This window comes from Vipera ursinii (assembly GCF_947247035.1).
Source record: "Vipera ursinii genome assembly, chromosome: 13".
NCBI lineage: Eukaryota > Metazoa > Chordata > Lepidosauria > Squamata > Viperidae > Vipera > Vipera ursinii.
The window spans coordinates 18509613-18529176 of record NC_139526.1 but is presented as its reverse complement, the minus strand read 5'-3'; the positions used below and the strand labels follow the sequence as shown (position 1 = coordinate 18529176).

The following is a 19564-nucleotide window of genomic DNA, read 5'->3' as shown; positions in this document are numbered from 1 at the left end:
ACTGTACACTTGACCTGCCCAGGGTTGAGTGCAAATGAACTCGGATGACTGTTCTTTGGGCCCAGCTTTGTTTTCAAGGAGGGGTTGTAAAGTGGGTCAGTGTTATTGTCGAAACATATGTTGCTTTCTCTCCCCCCCCAACAAAAATGACTCAAATTATGTCCCTATAAAAATAGATGGTGTTGACGAGGAACACGTGGATGGTGATTTTTAAGGTCTTTGGAAGCTTCAAGATTTGTCACAGAAAATAAATCCATCTCCCTCTCTCATCTGTCTGTCTCTCTATCTATCTACTAGCTATCTCTAATTGCTCTATCTGTTATCTATCTCTGTCTTATCTACTATCATCTATAATCTATTTATTATCTATCTATCATCTATCTTTAACATCTATTTATTATCATCCGTCTATCTATCTATCATCTATCATCAACTTATTTACTTGGTATTTATTAAATTTATACATTGGCCATCTCACTGTCAGGCAGCTCTTCTTCAAATGTGAATCTGGAACTTGGTTAAACCAGCCTTTTCAAACCCTGATTTTGGCTGAGGTGACTTCAGTTCCCATCATCTCTGGACAGCATAGCCCATAATTCACAAATGGCGCCAGGGTTGAGAAAGCTGGTGGGGCTTCCATTACACTTCATGGTTGGGGCTGCCATCATGGCCTGGTTAGGGGGGCAATTTTGGGAGTTGAAGTAACCTAGAACTAAGGAGAAACTTCCTGACAGTTAGAACAATTAACCAGTGGAACTACCTGCCTCCAGAAGTGGTGAATGCTCCAACCCTGGAAGTTTTTAAGAAGAGACTGGACAGCCATTGGTCTGAAATTGTATAAGGTTTCCTGCCTGAGCAGGGGGTTGGACTAGATGACCTCCAAGGTCCCTTCCAACTTATCATCATCATCATCATCATCATCATCATCATCATCATCATTATTATTATTATTATTATTATTATTATTATTATTATTATTAAGTCCACACATCTTTAGGTTGCCGAAAAACCCTGAACTTTCCATCCAGCCTCCCAGTTCCGCAAGGAGATTCTCTAGAAAACGTAGAGAGAAGAATTTTCAAACTCTAGTCACTTCTTTTGGTTTCTGCCCGTCAGATGGTTGTTAGAAGCTGCCAATCAACTAAAATAAGCATTTAGAAAATGATTTGGGTGGTGGTCAGCTGGCAACCCAATCAAATGACTCCAAGGTTTGCTGTTCCTTCTCTAACTTTCCTGGAACTTTTGGGAAAGATTTTTCTTTCTTTTGTCTGGATAATCCATCCAGCATGGAAGGCTGCTTTGGTCAATGGGGGCAATTTAAAAATGGGGCAATAAATACCCATGTTTTCCTTCCCAGTCAGCTGCTTCCAGCCCACACAAGCATAAAGTAGGTCAGAGGTTTTTGCAGTTGCTCGCCTCTGTTCATCAACACAGATCAAAACAGAGAAAAATATGACAGTATTTTAGGTCTGCAGAAAAGCCAGTTTGGTGGTGTTTACCAATTCTTCTTTTATAGAGCAATCTGGCCCTTAATTTTGAAAATGATTTATGGTGTACATCCAGTGTTCTCTGAGCTATTTCTGGCTGTTATTCCTTCAGAGTTCAGTTATTTTAAACTGTACGTGGCCCAGAGGCGGCATCAGCTACTGTATGCTCCAGGTAGTCCTGGGGTTATGGCCTGGCATTGCAGTCGTAAGTTGAGACAGTCATCAAGTGACTCACTTTGTGACCAGACCCGATTTGATGACCCTTTTTGCCGCAGTCATTAAGTGAACCCATTTTTTGCAGGAAATTAGAAATAAATATCAGTTTCTGTCAAAAATGTGGTAAATCATAGCCATGTGATTCTAAATACAGGTCAGTTGCCATGTGCCCAGATGGGGGTCAGGTGACCGTGGGGGGGGGGGGAGAGATGTCAGAACTTTGAAACTGGCTGCTAAGTCCCGTTTTCCAACTGCCACTAAGTGATGGGTCATAAGTCAAGAACGACCTGAATTTGTCCAAATATATGTATCCTCTCTAACCTTTTAAGACAAGAAGGAGGAGGGAAGGGGGAGAGAGAAGGAAAGCTGGGGAAATCCCGCCATTCAAACTTTTTAAAAACCAGAGGTTTTTTCCCTATTTCTTTCCTAAAATCTTCTTTACAAGCTTTATTCCCCCTGCTTGAGGGAAGGCTGCAGCCCTTGGCTGTATCAATGATGTTAAAGAAGATTAGCCATTCTTTGTTCCAATAGCCCCAATTCTCCCGCAGATTGCCAAACTGCTTCAAACCAATAAAAGCCATACAACCATAAAACCAATAGATATCTGGACGGGGAGCCCTGAAGGGTATTATCACAACCTAGAGGAACCACATCCTCGTACTATGCAGGTGCTTAAAATTAGCGACGAATCGTTCAAAAGGACAGTAGAAAAATGCCTGCGGAAAGAATTATATCTTTGTCCAAAGCTGGGAAGGTAAAGCAGGTTGTGTTTAAAAAAAGAAAGAAAAAAAAGGAAGAAAACAAAATAGGTGAATTTTAAGTGGGTTTTTCTTGAAGTGTTGTTATTCCCCAGCCTTCTCCTCCAGTTTTGCCCATTGGCTGAATGCTAAGAAATTCCAGCCTTGAGGTTGGCTGACCAAACTCCCCGTGACGTCAAAGAGCAAGAGTTAAAAACAAGAACAACAAAAGGGGCTGTGTGTCCTTTTTAGGGGGGGGGAAAGGCTGTTATGCTCAGGGGTGTGTCACCGTCTGATGTGGGGAAAGGAAGCTGTGTTGCCCCAAATGCTACGCACCTTGTGTGTTTCCTTTCCCACAAGACTTCCAAAGACTTTTTTCGTCTTCTTCAGAAATGTCTGCCAGCGTCACGGTGTGGGCGAAACTCTCCCCCCCCCATCCAAGGTTGTGCAAGGAAAGCTGGGCACAGGGGCACACTCTGTGACCTGACACACTTTGGCATCTCAGAGCGATGTGTGTATCAGCGCCAACCCAATGCTCTGGCTTGGGCCAAAACGTTTTGCTGAACAAGCTTGAGAGAAGGGGCTTTGGCTTCTGTTTGGATCCTGAAGGTGGATCCCTTTCAGAAAATCTACTAGATTTGAAAGATGGCTGAATGGAGTCAGGTCTCCAGAATGGATCTTTCTATGCGCCATTCAGCTGCCAGTTTGGGGGCGAAAGCAGTCTGCACATCTGGCAGAGATGATGGATGGGCCAGGCAAAGGGCAAACTGAAAAGCAATTCGCTTCTCTGGAATAGAAAACTTTTCCTTTCATCTTGTTTACGCATTTCTCTTTCTCAGTAGGAACTGTAGCTGTGTGAATCTACAGAAGCCCCAAATTAGGACATAGAATTAGAGAGTTGGAAGGAACCTTGGAGGTCTTCTAGTCCAACCCGCTTTTTCAAGCATTTTTCCAACAATGCTTTATTCAGAGGCAAATGCTTTTTCATGAGCTGCGACTGACAAATATTCTTTTGACTAAAATGTGTGACTTGAAAAATACCCTTCCTTCTTTTTCTTTCTTTCCCTTCCTTCCTCCCCCCCCTTTCTTTCCCACTCCCAACATCACCTTCCTCACCTTGTTCAGTTTTAAAACCCATGTATTTGACTTTAATTCCTGACATCTGGTGTCAGCTGAGAAGAAGACTAGAGAACTGGGCTGTTTGCCTGTTAGCTCCACTCCACCATCAAGGGGATTTGTTCAACCTTTGGACAGCATGTCACTCTGGAGGAGTGGGCTGAGCCCCCACCACAAATGTTTGCACAAAAGCTTCAGGTGAAAAACTGAATTTTTCAAAAAGTGGTTTCACGTTTCTTCCAGCTCGGAATTGGACTTTGCTGGGATTTGGTCTACCTCCACACCCCCCCCCCAAAAAAAGATAAATAAAAGAGAATCAAATCTTGCCCTAGATTGCTCTCTGGTGGCAGATTTGGGGATTTAATACTTTGCACATGCTCCACATTGACAGCGGTGTATTCAGCTTTGTCTGAGCTTGAAAATTTAAGTCTGATCCGATGGAGGAACTCCTGGAAATCTCTGAGCCTGGGTTAGGTAGGGGGTCAAAATATAACCTGGAAATAAAAGGAAACAGCACGCCACTCCAGTGCAATTGTAGAGAAGATTGTCAAACCACCAGGAGAGGCCTTTGACTTAGAGATGTGAAGAACTGAATCAGACACGGATTCGGCTACATTGCAACACAATCCACAAACATGGCACATGACATAACACAACAGGATCGTTTCTCAAGCACAAATTGTTGGTGGTATTTGCACAATAAAAACCCGCAGAGATGCAGAGCTGGAGACGTTCAGATTAAATAAATAGACGGAATATTGCGTGTACATCGGGGTGTGCTGGAGAGGAGGCATACTTCCTGCTCGTCCCTGAAATATCCATGCGTTAATACCACATCCTGGTTTGTCACGTGAGGGTTCATACAGAGTCATTTGGACATTTCAGAAAGTCCCAAACCAAGTTCACGATGATCAGTTTGAGTCTGTGAAAAAACGGCTCTACTTGAAGTTTTCTAAAGGATCGTGAAGGGCTTCTCCAGCACTGACGAGATCTATCTGGATAACGGCAAATGTTGGGACAAGCTTGCTCCCAGATCAAGCGACAACCTACTTACTGTAGACTAAAAGGTGGATGGAGTTTTGGGATTGGGTCCCTTTGAGATTTGAGCTGATGTAACTTAGTGCAGAGAAGGAGAAACCAGCAGGCCAGGATTAGAATCTTCTGGAGAAGATGAGGTTCTATGTGAAGATATGAACAGATCTATATTGCCACAAGTTGAATCTCTACCTGAAGGATGGCAAGTAGAATCCATCCAGGTAGAAATTAGGGTTGTGCGAAGTGTCTCATTTCAGAGATGTGAAGTTACTGATGGAAGAGAATATTTGTAGCTCAGGGTTAAACTGTGGGGCCCTTGGTACTCTCTGAGCTTGGTGTTTTTCTTGCAGACGTTTCATGACCCAACTAGGAAACATCATCAGTGCTACAATTTTCCCCCACTCCCTTCTAACATGGATGATGAAACGTCTGCAAGAAAACCACCACCATTCAAAGAGCACCAAGGATCCCACAGAGATGCAATGTTCTGTAGAACTTCAGAAATATTTCTTTTCTCCCAGTCCAGACTCTGGCCAGTTCTGAGGTTGCTTCCCACACTGTCCACAAATAAATGCTTAGGAACAACACCCTGTTTACTCTCAGAAAACATTCAGACACTCCCTGGAATGACCAGATCAACATGGTGTCCAGGAAAAAAGGTCTAAAGACCTCCAGAATAAGAAACATGGGCTTTAGTTGTGTACCTCTTCTATTACTGTTTGTGAGACCTTAGGGTCCACTTGGACACACCCAGAGCCTTTTTGCACCACAGAACAATTGTGGCTTTCCTGGGGAGATGGATGATAAAAGAAAGTCACGAGGGAAGCTACAACAGGGAATTGAAGGCTTGTCTGTATTATGTGCAACATTATGCATGGATTTGACTGCCCTGTTGCAGATCCATTTTGATTTTTGGACCCCAATGATCCCAGGGGTTTAAGAAAGCTCTGAAATCAGGCGATCCTTCAGCTGAATTACTGCCGCAAACTCACAGGTGCCTGTGAGATCATGGCTGGGCACGTGAGGTCAGGAGGCCACCAACATCTCCATTAGCTTTGCGCTCAGGAACATTTCTTGCACGTCCATTGCGACAAGGGTCATTTGAGTTCCAGAAGCTCAATGTCTATCCATTGGAGGCCAAAGATGAGGATGACCATTATCTTGAATGAAGAAGACCTCACAGAAAGTTAAGCAGGAATGGGAAACCATCCTGAATTGATCTACTCAACGAAAGGCCCTCAACATAGTTGGAAGACTTGGCCAACACCACTCCTGTAGAAACTCAAGGACTTCCTTTAGCTGCCAAAACCGGGACCACAGCTCTTCCTTCTGACACGCCAGCCCAGACACAAGGAAAGCAACAGGTCTTCTTCTGGCCAGCAACTCAAGAAGAGAGTTGCTGGCCTGCTCTAGGCTGGCCTTGCTGAGAACCTTCATGGCTTCAGCAGCTCCGTTTGCTTTCCAAGATGGCCCTCCAGTCATCGGCCCAGGAGTGCAACCGGGGGCAAGAAGCCGGGAGCTGCAGGTGTTTGTTGTGGCAGGCAGTGAAAAGCACCTGCTCCCAGACAGGAGTGCGCTCTGCTCCTGAAGGGGAAAGGGAAGACAGCCAGTGAAGATGTGGGTTGTGTGACTCTGAAATGGTGCAAACTGGTCCACCTTTTGGGCCCTCCAAGGGTTCTCATCCCCAGCACCACCCCTCCCCACCTTACCTACGATATCAGGCCTGTCATCAATCAGCACATGTCCCAAGACGATCGTCTTATCCCGGGTGAGAATCACGTGCTCCAAAAATTCGTGTCCAAAATGTTTCTCTACCCAAGCGAGCTGGAAGGCAGCAGAGGACATGAAGGTGAAAAACATTTGGGTGGATGACAAGAAGGGACCTTTTTCTGTAGGGCTGGGAGAGGGGTAAAGTGAAAGCTCCTAGAGTTGTTTTTAGGGTGAGATGGATAGCATTTCAATTTTTTAAAAAATTTTTTATTCCTATTTATATCCCGCCCTTCTCCGAAGACTCAGGGCGGCTTACAATTTAAAGCACAAATCAATGTGCTTAGCAATACACAAATAAATAAAAATAAATAAATCGTGTGGGCAAGGGGTTCCCATCAACAAGCCAGCTCTGAGAAGAAAGGGAGCTGGAAGGAAGGTGAAGTTAAATCAGACCAATTTCTATAAATCCTGCAGCATTTAGCTTGAATATGAAAAAAAGAACCCCAATCAGAATCCTGGTTCTTCTGATTTAACCAGTGAGTAGCCTAAGATTTGTTAAGTAGGCTTTACCTTTTCATATGGGCAATAGCGATACTTCTTGATGGGACTTGTGCATATGAAGACTTCAGTCCTACCATAAAAAGAGAGAGGGAGAACAATTCATATTTCTCTGTTATTTTTCTACAACTGTATTCTGAGTCTCCAACAGACCTTTCTGTGCCTGGGGGTGGAGGAGCAATTGGTTTGTGATTCCTTGATTTGGTTGACAAAGAATCTTCAGCTTCCTAGGTCTTCTACAAACTGGAATGCTTGGACCATTTCCCACTCAACTTCTGGAACTTCTCTGCAAGGGGCGGGGGATTTCTCCCCCCCACTGTACCACTTTCTGTCTACAGGGTCTGCTCTCCCACCCCACTCACCAGCGAAACCAACGATAATCAGTTTTGAAAACAGGGAAATTATCATTATTATATTTTGAAAAATGGAGGTTTTCAAAAATAAACTGGACCACCATTTGACTGGAATGGTCTCTCCTGCCCTGAATGTGGGTTGGACTAGAAGACCTCTGGGGCCTTTCCAGCCCTAGGATTCTACGTTCTATGATTAATCTAGAGAGGCACATTGTAAAACATCTGGAGAACTTGCTGCTGTTCCCATTTTATGGCCTGATACTTACGCTTCTAATTCCGCCATCTCCTTCAGAGCCTCCACAGCCCCTGGAAGGGGATCGAGCTCCATGAAAAAGTTCTTGGATTCCCAAATACTGATAGCCTTTTCCTGCAAAGTGGGGGGGGGGAGAGCCAAAACACACAGATGCACACACCAGGGAGAGTCACAAATATTTGAACACCTCGGACAGCGCAACCATCCTAAAACATGCCGGTTTCCAAATACCTAAATTTGTGGATCACATGGCCATGGGGATGCCGCAACCCTCCTAAGTAGGAGGACTGCCAGTCACAGTTTTCAGGGGCAATGTAGCTTTGGATGGTTGCTAAAGGAACGGCTATAGAGTGAGGACTACTTGTAGAGACTTGTCAGTCGGAGGACTGAATCAAGGTTAGAATAAGGAGTGCCTCTACACTCTCCAGGAAACCTAAATAGTGCAAGGGACAGTCCCTGCAGATGTTGCGGGTCTCCTGAGCCCGAAATGGACCGGTGAGCCTCTGACTGGGGGCCCAGCCGCCAGTCCCCCATCTCCCCCCAGCAGCCAACGGAGAAGGCCAGGGAGGCTTTGAGGACCCAGGAAGGTGCTGAAATCCTTGGAGCGGGGAGCAAAAGAGCAACGGCCGGTCAACCCACCCTTGTTTGCTCTGCTTCCCCGGCCGCCCTTCGGACGTCTCCCCCAGGGGTTCTCGCTGCTTGCCAGCCCCGGGGGGACGGGACTCACGCTCAGCCCCGGCTGGAGCTTCTCGTACTGCTCCGAGACCCAGAAGCCGCGGCGCTCCTCCAGGGCGATGTAGGGCAGGTCCGGATAGCGGGCGCGGTACTTCTTCAGGAAGCCCCCCTCGAAGTCGGCCAGCACCCCGTCCATGTCCACCAGCACCCGCAGCGGCCGGGCAGGGGCAGCCGCGCGCCCGGAATGCGCCCCGACGCTGCCCGCGCCCACCCGAGCCGCCCAGGCGCCCAGGACCCGCTGCCCGCGCCGGAGGAGGCCGCTGCTCCCGCGGGGCATCATGACCGGGCAGGGACGTCTCCGGGCGGAGAGCGGGGTCGAGACCCCCTTCAGGGCAGGGCCGGCCCCTCCGGCCGCCTGGAGACGAAGGTCGCGGGAGGAAGGCGCCGGGCGGTCACTGCGGAATTCGGCGCGCGTGGATGGGCTGGAGGGTGGAGGGGGAAAGAAGGAAGGGAGGAAGGGAAGAGAAGGGTTAGAAAGAAGAAGGGAGGGAGGGAGGAAGGAAGGAAGGAAGGGAGAGAAAGAGTGAGGGGCCGAGGCGAGGCAAAGCAAGGGCAGGAGAGAAAAGCAAACAAGCGAGAGAGCTGCCTGCCGAGATCGCTTGCCGGTGCCCAAGAGTCCCAGCTGCTCGGCTTCAGCCAAGCGCTGGCCGGTGCCTTCTCTCCCGCAACCGGCCCGGCGGGGCTCCGCTTCTCCTGGCCGTAGCCGCAGGCTCCGCTTTCCGTGCCAAGCCGGGAGCCCCACGCGCCCTGCCCCGGCCTCGCCTTCCCCGGGCGCGGAGCTAACGATGCGGACCCGCTGCGGGCCTTGGGGAAGAAGCGGCGGGGAAGGAAGGCGAAGCGGGGCACGGGTGGGGTGGAAGGGGGCAGGATCCTGCGTGGATTTTCCAGGAAATAAAGCCCAAAGGGGTCTCCCTCTTCCCACTATGCCAACTTATGGAAAGGCTGCAGCATTCCTAGAAATAAGCGCCTTTTATGAAAAAGCAGAATTTTGCAGCTCCCTTCCACAGATTTGCCCAGATTCTATTACAAGGCATTGGCTTTCCTGCACTACAACTCCCTTCCTAAGGGAGACCATAAGCTTTCGTTAATGACCAGTTGGTGACCCCCATTGCAGCCGCTAAAGGAGGACTATTCATGGAACCAATTGGACCGATGGTATCCACCAGACTTCTTTGAGCAAAACATCTCACCGTCTTGCAACCAGCAAACCTCTGAATTCTAACCCTGAAAAGCTACTTCCCTGAAGACCCCAGAAGCATTTCTGACATGAGTTGAATTCAAACGGTGCTCTCTGGTCAAGGAGGTTGCCAGGCCAATGGAAGTCCAATAATCTGAGCCTCCAGGCACAAATTAGGACATATGGCGGGACCCTGTAGGTCTTTTCTGACTTCTGTTGATGGTTCTCCTGGAGGATGGATCCATTCCATTCTTCTGGCTGAGGTTTCAGATCCCTGGCAGCTCCCAGGAGGGACACCAGGAGGGATGAAGGAGGAATCAGAGGGTTGAGGCTCCCTCCTCTATTTTTAAATGGCACAGGCTTGGGCGGAGAAGATAAACTGATGAACTGGAGGCCTTATTAAATCCTGCTGCATCTAAAGGACAGGCAATAAGGCAAAGCCAGAGTAACAGAATACAAGAGCTGGAGGTCTTCTAGTCCACCCTCCTATTTTCCTTCTTTATTCCCTCCTTTTTTCTTCCTTCCTTCCCTCCCTTCCCTCCTATCTTTCTTTTATCTGAATTAGCAGAATACCAGAGCTGGAAGGGACCTTGGAGATCTTCTAGTCCAACCTCCTGCTCAGGCAGGAAACCCATTATTCCAGACAAATGGTTGTCCAATCTCACAAATGCCTAGACAACAAAATTCTACTTTTTTTGCCCCTGAATTAGTGAGAGCCAAAAGCCCATCTTAACGTAGCATCATTAAAAATCTAATATGCATTTTGGATTATCTTGGTTTTGCATTGCATTTGCAGGGCTTTTTATATATAATATATAACATACACAGTGCAATACACACATTCGTTTAATATGATATGCATATCATATTTAATAATATGAAATATATACACGTTTAATAAATACATATAATTTCATAGATATAATGCAGTCATGGCGCCCGGCCCTCTTTGGCAGCAAAAAGGCAGGGCGAGGGGGGGGGAACTGTTGTTGAGCCACTGCGCGTGCGCAAAAATCGCTTTGAGCAGGAAGTGGTCCTCTTGGCTCGCCCACTTCCGGGTGGGAGGCGATCCCCATGGCAACGCCCCCAGCCGGGCTCCCGCGCCGCGCGCCGGAAGTGACGCTCCCAGAGCGCGGCCCCTGATTGGCCCTGCGCGGCGGCGACGTCGCTCCCGCTGCGTCTGGAAGAGCAGGAGGCAGAGGCGGCTCCTCCGCGGCTGACCCGGCCGGGCGTCGTCCTTCCCCCCCTTCCCCGCACCGCCATGGCGTCCGCCCTGGAGCAGTTCGTCAACAGCGTCCGGCAGCTGTCGGCCCAAGGTGAGACGCAGGGCCGGGCGCGCACATGGAGGCCGCTGCCGCCCTCCGCTCCGCTCCGGCCCCGGGCGGCCTCCGAGAAAGGGGAGCCGGGATGGGGCCCGCCTCCCGAAGCTCCCCGTTGGCTGCCGCGTTTGTCTGTCTGCGGGCGGGGCGGAGCTTCAGGGTCCCACCTCTTGGCTCGCAGAAGCCTCGTGGGCGGGGGAGGGAGCAGAGCAGCCCTTCCCCAACGTGGCGCTCCCGGGCTGGTTGGGAATCTGGGGGGGGCCCGGGATGGAGAACCGCGATGTGGGGGGGCGGGCTGGCTCTGCCTGTTCACAGCTGGATTTCCCGTTTCCCAGGTGGCCACTCTGGGATCGCCTGGTGGTCTCCTGTCCAAAGCCCAATTCCACTTGATCCCCCAACTTGGAAGGTCATTGAATGGTCCTGCAGCGAGATTGCCTTCTGTGGGGCAGCCCCCCTTGCCGCCCCCAGGACAGGCATCTTTACCCTTCTCCCCCCCCCCCAAAAAAAAAAGGATCAACCAGGCTTTGCCCTTCTGGATTCTGCCTATCTGTCCAGCTTGACTTTTTGTTGGATTCTTTATTTTAAAAGAGCCAAGCAATGGCTGGCATGGGAGAACATTTCCCAGCATTCTTTGCAGGGCCTGCAGCCACAGTTTGGGTCAACAAAGAAAAAATAAATCCATGTTCTTTGGAACAGTGAGAGAGCTTTATGACTGCTGGCTTTCCATCTTTAATAGGTGTTTCAGCAGATCCCTGTTGAGGGGCAGTTCTAGAAGCTGCTGGCTTTGGAACCCTTGCATAAATGTCTCTGTTGATAAAAGCAACATTTCTCAGCCGGGAAGTTGGTTTGAGGTCCTAGGTTTGCTCTGGAAAATCTCAGAAAAATCTTGTGGGCAGAAGAATCTTTTCCATTTCACTGTTTCAGACTGGATGGTGACTGGATAGTTCTACAATTCAAAAGATACCTGACTTTGGTGCTTTCTAATTCCCTCTTACCTGTAGGAACACCAAGGTCCATTTTAATTATTTTTAAAACAGTTATCTTCCATTTTATGACTATTACATGTATGCAGAGATTTATGAAAAGTGTATATTTACCTAAGTGTGGGTGTGTTGTTTTGGAGCATTTAAATTTTAAGAGATTCATATGCAAGATTCTATCCTTGGCTGAACTATTTTCATTCAGGGATTGAAATGGTAGGATTTCAGCTGGGGTGCTGTCCATGGTATTGCTTGGTTGGGGACAGAAGTGTCCAATCTTTCCTATCCCAGCATTATTGTGATGTGAAAATTAACTGCTGATAAGGGAGGTTAGAAAGCAATTTCATTAATTAAGGCTTTCCTCTTTGGTCCATAAGGTTGGTAAATTGGTCAGCTGAGCCTTCTGAAACAGAACTAAATATTAATAGAATTAAAACATTAACAGAGCACCTTTTCTACAATTCTGCTCCTTGTTTTGTACTAAAGAGCTGATTTTGTGACACATTCCTCTTGAGCACCTTAAACTGGGACACGCTCTCCCTCTTGTGTTTTTTTTAATTACAGTATTGGCTTATTATATTTTTTACAGCTCTGCTTTTATGGCATAGATGACCGTATTTGTGCATGGAGCAATAGATCCTCTTCCTTTTTTTCCACTTTCCAACCTTTTGTCTCTCTTAGGACAAATGACTCAGCTTTGCGAGCTGATCAACAAAAGTGGAGAACTGCTGGCAAAAAACCTCTCCCATTTGGATACCGTGCTTGGGGCGCTCGATGTCCAGGAACACTCACTGGGCGTGTTGGCGGTTTTGTAAGTGACCCTCCTCCACGGGAAGCTTTTCCTTAGACTTGGACAGAGAGACAAACTTGATGTGATTGGATCTGAATTTGACATTTTCACATTTGTTAAGCAAATCACCACAATCATTTAAGCAAGTGATTGTGGGAGAGTGGGGTGGGGTGGTTTGCTGAAAACTAGCAAAAAAACAACAACACCCGAAACTGGCAAAAAGCATTGCAGTCACAATTTAAAACTGGTGGTTGCCACACATCAGAAATGCGGTCCTGTGTCCATGGGGGGAAGTGTGACCTATTGCAAGGGTTGGAAGTGTTTTATGTGCTTTATGGGCCACGAAGCAGCTGTTCTGAGGCCGTAACTCAAGGGCTGCGTATATTTCTTTCGTTCCTATTAACTAGTTGTAGAAATCTAACAGTGGCAGGATTTCAGCATGAAAACAGCCCCCAAACTAGCCGTCTAAAGCAGTTAACATGTCCTTCGGTGGGGTTTAAGGAGCTCTTACGGGGGTCCAATAAAGAGATGGTTTGCATTCTGTGCTTTGTCTTCCTTTGTAGGTTTGTGAAGTTTTCTATGCCCAGCGTCCCTGACTTCGAAACATTATTCTCGCAGGTCCAGCTTTTCATCAGCACTTGCAACGGAGAGCACATTCGATACGCCACGGACACTTGTAAGTGGCTTCTGCCATCCTGCGGCCTCCTGCGCCAAAATATTCATTGGTTTTCTAAAGAGTTACAAATGAACATTGGGTTAAAAAGTGCAGCGCCTGTCGACGCCATTTAATTCAGGTTATAAGGTTATATTTACAGTAGCTTTATCTTTAGTGTCTGCGAGTGTGCATAAATGCTAAATAATACAAACTAACGTAATTAGGAACAAGCTAGTAAAAATGGTAGAAAAAAATAACCATGCCAATAAAAAGAATGCATTTTCCTATAATACAAAAACTTTAATGCAAATTACTACAAGACTATTTTAGAAAAAGAAATTGAAGCTAGGCACACTGGATCAGACTGTGTGACCTTTCCATCAATAAAAAGGGCAGTTTAAAGGCTGAGAGACGGGTTTTTGATAAATGTTTTTCAAGGAATGTGCAATTCCTTTTTTTTTGCTACATTCCAAACATATATCTACAGCTCTACTTCTTGTCTAATTTCATTGATAGGCAAGCTCCAAATGTAATATAACAAAACCTTAACAGCTTTAAACCTTAACTTCATCCCAGGAGCACCATTGACCTTAATACTAATGTCTAACTTAAAAAGAACCATTTGTGGACAAATTAGAGACAGTGATATGTAATTTTCCATGTTCTTAAATCCTGAGTTAGCACAATCTCATTTCCTTCTTCTTTCTTTCTCCTTAGTCGCTGGCCTGTGCCATCAGTTAACAAATGCTCTCGTGGAACGGAAGCAGGTAAGGAAGTTAAGCAGTGCAAGTCCTTTGGTTCTCAGACTGCTGATCTTGAAGATAGCTAGATATTTAACATTGTGCATTAATGCTAAACAGTACTCACTGGGGTAAGAACAGCGGCATGTAAACAAAACATAGAAATAACAGTAAATAAATGTTTGTCCTCACTTGTTGGTGAGATATTTTTACATCTTTGGGAGGGGGTTTACAGCTTTCTGTTATCGGGACAAGTTAAGCTGCTCCAAATATGTAGAAAGCCCTTTTTGGGTGTGTGTAGAAACTGACCTAATTTGCTTGGTTTCCAACAGCCCCTGCGTGGAATCAGCATTCTCAGGCAAGCTATAGACAAAATGCAGATGAATACCAACCAACTGACCTCAATACACGCTGATCTCTGCCAGGTGAGGATCCAAGACTGAGGTGGGAATTGAAGCCCCCCTCCTAGCAGAGTAGGCCATCCTAATAACACGGTACAGAATTGGACTAGGAGGAATGGTTAATCCCTGCCCTGGTGTTGCCTGCAATCTTGTTTAAATTCAGCTATTCCCAAGCTAAATTTCTCTGATGTGATCAGGCTGACTTCGAATTTCCCTACCTAGCTTCCGTTGGCTTGGTTTTCACACACGTCATCACACAAAGGTTTGAACTGCTTTGTGTGTATCATTTGCGCGATGATGGCATGAAGTAGCCGACAGCAGGGGGCATGCACAGGGGATGAAAAACAGTTGAGATGCCAGCCATCCGCCCTCTGGCTCCTGTAAAAAGGGAATGGAGTTTTGAGTGCATTACTTCCTAGAAAGTTCTACGTTTTACCCTCCTTTTAAAGTCCAACATGGCGGCCTGTCTCTCTCTCTCTCTGTGGTTCTAATCAACGCACCAACCCAGAGACACACCTACCCTTATAATTTCACTGGCCTGATGTTTTTGCCTTGATTTACTATTCACATTCTTGCTCTGAAGCAACTCAAGATTAGCGGCTGGTTTTTGTTAACTCTGGTCTGTTTCATTTTAGCTCTGTTTATTAGCCAAATGCTTTAAACCTGCCCTCCCGTATCTAGATGTGGACATGATGGATATTTGTAAAGAAAACGGGGCCTACGATGCCAAGCACTTCCTGTGTTACTACTACTATGGTGGGATGATATACACTGGGCTCAAGAATTTTGAACGAGCACTCTATTTTTACGAGCAGGTAATTTTTTTTCTTCCCTTTTTCTGTCGAAAAAATTTCTTGAGGGCATGATAGCCTGGTAAAAGCCAGCATACCAAAGTCCCCAAGGTATCTGCTTGGTTAGAGTATATTACTGGAAGTTGTGATTCTTCGCAGTGGAGACAAAATCGTTAGATTTTTATTCCAGTTTTTAAAAAACAGCTGGTCAACTCAAGATAGTGAACATGCCTAATACTCCTTGTCCTGTTTTCCTCAGAACAACAGCCCTGTGAGGTGGGTTGGGCTGAGAGAGAAGGACTGGCCCAAGGCTTTCATGCCTTAAGGCAGGACTAGAACTCACCATTTCCTGGTTCCTAGGCCAGTATCTGAACCACTGCACCAAACTGATTCTTTTTTTTTGCACTGTTCTTTGTTACAAGATTGCGGCAAAGGCAAATGTTAATCTTTTTAAGATGCCATTGGGCTCTTGACTAAATTGCTGCCATCTTCCGCTTTTGTGCTGGCTGCCTCTAACCTTCCATTTTTATCTTTCAGGCTATAACGACCCCCGCCATGGCGGTCAGCCATATTATGTTGGAATCGTACAAAAAGTACATTCTAGTCTCCTTGATACTCCTTGGCAAGGTGCAGCAGCTGCCGAAATACACCTCCCAAATAATAGGTAGATTTGTTAAGGTGAGGCCCCAGAGATCCTTTCTGAACCAAGAATTGGGAAGCTTGGGATGGGATGGGACAGGATGGGGAAAGGAGATTCCCCCCCCCCCCCCGATTTAGTAAAATGAGCCAAACTAGACTGAAGGGGAAATAGGGATATTTTGATGGGTTCAGGGCAGCAACCTGAAAAGGGGGGAAAAAAATACTTTGCAAACATTTTGGGGAAGTGAGGAAGCTTAAGATATAACAGAATAACAGAATTGGAAGGGACTTGAGGTCTTCTAGTTCAACCCTCTGCTGAAGCAGGAAACAACAGCCAGCAAAGGGATGAGGTGGACCAGGCTTTTTTGGATCCCTGGAGGTTGAATTACCCACCCTTCTGTTTTTACAACCTGTCCCGTTTTCTCGCTGCAGCCGCTTAGCAACGCGTATCACGAATTAGCGCAAGTGTACGCAACCAATAAGCCTTCCGAGCTGCGAAGTCTGGTGAACAAGCATAGTGAGACCTTTACCCGGGATAACAACATGGGCCTGGTGAAACAGTGCTTATCATCTCTCTACAAAAAGAACATCCAGAGGCTAACGAAGGTGAGGCGCTCCCCTCCCAAGGCTTAGAGGGGCTCCTACAGAGCAAAATGGCCTGAGTGAATGTTTCATTTCCCATCTATTATAGCCTTGCAAAAGTTAAGCCTCCCCCCTCCCCCCCTTGCAAATTCCACTTCACAGATTTTAGAGAAGGGGGTAACATAAGATACTTGTTCAGTTTCTCCATTTCGCTGTGTTGCTTCTTTTCAGACCTTTTTAACACTCTCGCTACAAGACATGGCGAGCCGAGTGCAATTATCAGGGCCTCAGGAGGCAGAAAAATACGTGCTTCATATGGTAAGGCGTTTTGCCTCAGATGGAAATGACATATAGCTGAATAGCATAAAAGTAACCAAGCGAGGAAGGGTTTGGTTGCAAGCAAAATCCTGCTTCAGTCGTGTCCTTTTATATTCAGATAGAAGACGGCGAAATTTTCGCAAGTATTAACCAGAAAGACGGCATGGTTTGTTTTCACGATAATCCCGAGAAATATAACAACCCGGCAATGCTCCACAACATTGACCAGGAGGTAAGGGGGGGGAGGGCTGTTTGCTGATTCCATCGTAACATAGAACTGCCATTAAACAAATGGTTGTGAGTCGAGGGACTATCTGCGTAGAGTATTTGAAAATGCTACTGTAACACAGCTTCCATGATTCAAATATTTTTATTAGCTTATTGAAATATAAAATACAAAGGAAAATAATAATTATGGGATAATAAAGGAGGAAAAATAGAAAAGTGTAGGGGAAAAGGGAAAAGAAAAGCATTGACTTCCAACTCCTTTTGGTGCAGTAGAATAAGGCCATAACATAAAATCTTCAGTATTTACTATTGATAATATATACCAGCCATTTCTATAACAACAGATCTGACTAATCAGCAAAATCCAATATCAAAGTTCCATTTTTCCCCCCACTTCAAGCACAAAGTCCAAAAACGGTTGCTAAGTAGAAGCAAAACTGTGTTCTTTTCTTTAATCAAAGCAGTCAGTTTAGCCATCTCAGCTAACTCCATCAACTTTTGCCGTCATTCGTCTATTGTAGGCTGCAATAGAGCTTCCAAAGAAATCCATTCTTTTTTCTTTTAGATGTTGAAATGTATAGAGCTTGATGAGAGACTGAAAGCGATGGATCAGGAGATCACCGTGAACCCCCAGTTTGTGCAGAAGGTAAGCATCGAAGCCATTGTTAAATCACTTTGCCTATAGTGGAAGAAAAGCCCCACTATATTAATTTTTTTTTAAAAAATCACTGAATCTCTGTAACTAAGCATAAAGGAATCGGTTTCATTAGAAAATCTTGTCCCTTCTGCTGGATTCCCCTCTTCTCAGTGTCTGCACAGATCCCAGAGTTCCTGTTTTCTGCTCTTCCAGATTCAAAACAATTTCTGTTTTTCCTTTGCAGAGTATGGGCTCCCAAGAAGACGAATCAGGAAGCAAACCATCCAGTTATTCCTGAAAATCACATTTTTGCTTGCTACTCTCTTGTAAAACACACATATACATACATACAAAACAAAAAACGCTAAAGAGAGACAGCTTTAGGATTTGAGTGTTAAGAAAAAATGCCCCAAAGGAGAGCAGAAATTGTCTGTCACATCTGAACTTAAAATGATGTCTTCTCAGTACTGTATGATTTGGGGGGGGGGGGGAAATGCTCTACAAAGAGAGGGGAAAAAGGTCTCATTCTGTTGTGAATTTATCTTGAGATTTAACATTGTTAATGCATTAAATAATTCACTTTTTGTTTTATGAATGTTACTGCTTTTGGCGATGGCTTCCTTTTTTTTGTTCCATGCAGAGTAAAGTTCTATCAGGCAAGTTAGATTTTTGATCGGATGAAAGTCATTGTTCATATGGAAAGCGGTTTTCTCACAGCAAAATAAGAATGTTTTTGTAAGCTTAAGTTAAGGGAAAGTATTTGTTATTCTCTTTTCTCCCCATATTAATTTGGATCTAAAAGGCAGGGAGATAGGGAGAATTTTCTTGGCAATTTCATGGTACCTCAAACTTTTTTAATACCTCCTGGCTAAGCTTGAGCAGTTGGCGTTTCTTAGCATCGCTTCTGTGTCTCTTCTGCCTCCAATTATCTTCAGCGTGTGTGGTGGGGAAATTCTGGCAAAGGGGCACCTAATAATAATCCTGAATCTTGTCCCCAGGGATCCCTTAGAGCAGGGATCTCCAACCTTGACAACTTTACGACTTGTGGACTTCATCTCCCAGAACTCCTCAGCCAGCATGTGGACTGGGGAATTCTGGGAGTTGAAATCCATAAGTTGTCAAATTGCCAAGGTTGGAGACTTTTATCCCAGAGGACATACGGAGTCTGGGAAGACGTGTTGACACCTTTTCCCCGTTCTGTGCTTCCTGCATACATCACTTGACAAACTTGCTGGAGAAATTAAGCAATGCGGGAAGGATTCCCACGCTCCTCCACAGCTGGCTGGGGAATTCTGGGAGTTGGAGTCCACCCACCTTAATGGAAGTTGCTGAGATTAAGAATCCCTGCACTGGAGCCGCTGTCTCTTCGGAGAACCAAACCTCATCATCCTCTTCGCACGTGGAAACGGAGGGCAAGAAATGGCTGCCTGTCCAGATGTGTCCCGCAGCCCACCCCTCCCTTTGCGGGGATTGCATGCTCTGTGGGGCAGAGACCCCAGTTGTGCTCGCCTTTGCATGCAGGACTTTGCAACCCTGGTTGATGGTGCGATGTAAGAATGCACATTTTTCTGTAAAAGACGCCGCTTTGGCCCGAATTCCCTCCCGCAGGAAAAGCGAGATACAAATCTAAATAAAGGCCCCTCCCCTCTTAACCCCACTGGACGACTTCTGCATTGTTTTTATCATATGACTGTCATAGGACTTGCCGGGCCGTACCATGTTCCCCAGAGGAGGAGCCTATAAAATTAAATATGCGGGCAGGAGATTCTGGTTACCTCCCCCTTTTGAATTAGCAATCTATTTGGTTTTGGTATTTTGGGACCCAAGATACGTGCACATCCTTCTGAAACTGCGGATAAATTACTGGTGAAATTCCTCCCCCCCCCATTTCTCTCAGTTAGGTTAGCCCTTCTCGGGAAGCCTCAATAGTGGTGGGTTGAACCAATTGCAGCCCAAGGGGGATTCTCTGAAGACGTTGGCAAAGAAAGCCTGATTGCTACTCCAAGAGGTTTCAGGAGCGACTTGTGTACTGTTCAGACGTGCTCTAATTCCTTGCCTAGTCTTGGATTCCACGCGGCCTTTCGAAGGAGGCGAAAGCTCGGTTGGG

At 46.2% G+C, this 19564-nt stretch overlaps 2 protein-coding genes across 2 annotated transcripts; one reads left to right on the top strand and one right to left on the bottom strand.

Moving 5' to 3' along the window:
* Positions 1 to 3682: 3682 nt before the first annotated feature.
* NT5M (5',3'-nucleotidase, mitochondrial) lies at positions 3683 to 8966 on the bottom strand. The gene is made up of 5 exons (XM_083372519.1): positions 8193 to 8966; positions 7479 to 7579; positions 6872 to 6932; positions 6301 to 6415; positions 3683 to 6175 (listed from the first exon to the last, which is right to left on the bottom strand). Exons 1-5 carry the CDS (start codon positions 8478 to 8480, stop codon positions 6033 to 6035), a joined length of 708 nt encoding a protein of 235 aa, XP_083228645.1. The 5' UTR covers positions 8481 to 8966; the 3' UTR covers positions 3683 to 6032.
* A 1539-nt stretch (positions 8967 to 10505) lies between these two features.
* COPS3 (COP9 signalosome subunit 3) lies at positions 10506 to 18349 on the top strand. The gene is made up of 12 exons (XM_083372481.1): positions 10506 to 10693; positions 12358 to 12487; positions 13030 to 13142; positions 13839 to 13888; positions 14194 to 14286; positions 14898 to 15077; positions 15591 to 15731; positions 16125 to 16298; positions 16506 to 16592; positions 16711 to 16824; positions 17386 to 17466; positions 17702 to 18349. Exons 1-12 carry the CDS (start codon positions 10639 to 10641, stop codon positions 17753 to 17755), a joined length of 1272 nt encoding a protein of 423 aa, XP_083228607.1. The 5' UTR covers positions 10506 to 10638; the 3' UTR covers positions 17756 to 18349.
* Positions 18350 to 19564: the final 1215 nt, after the last annotated feature.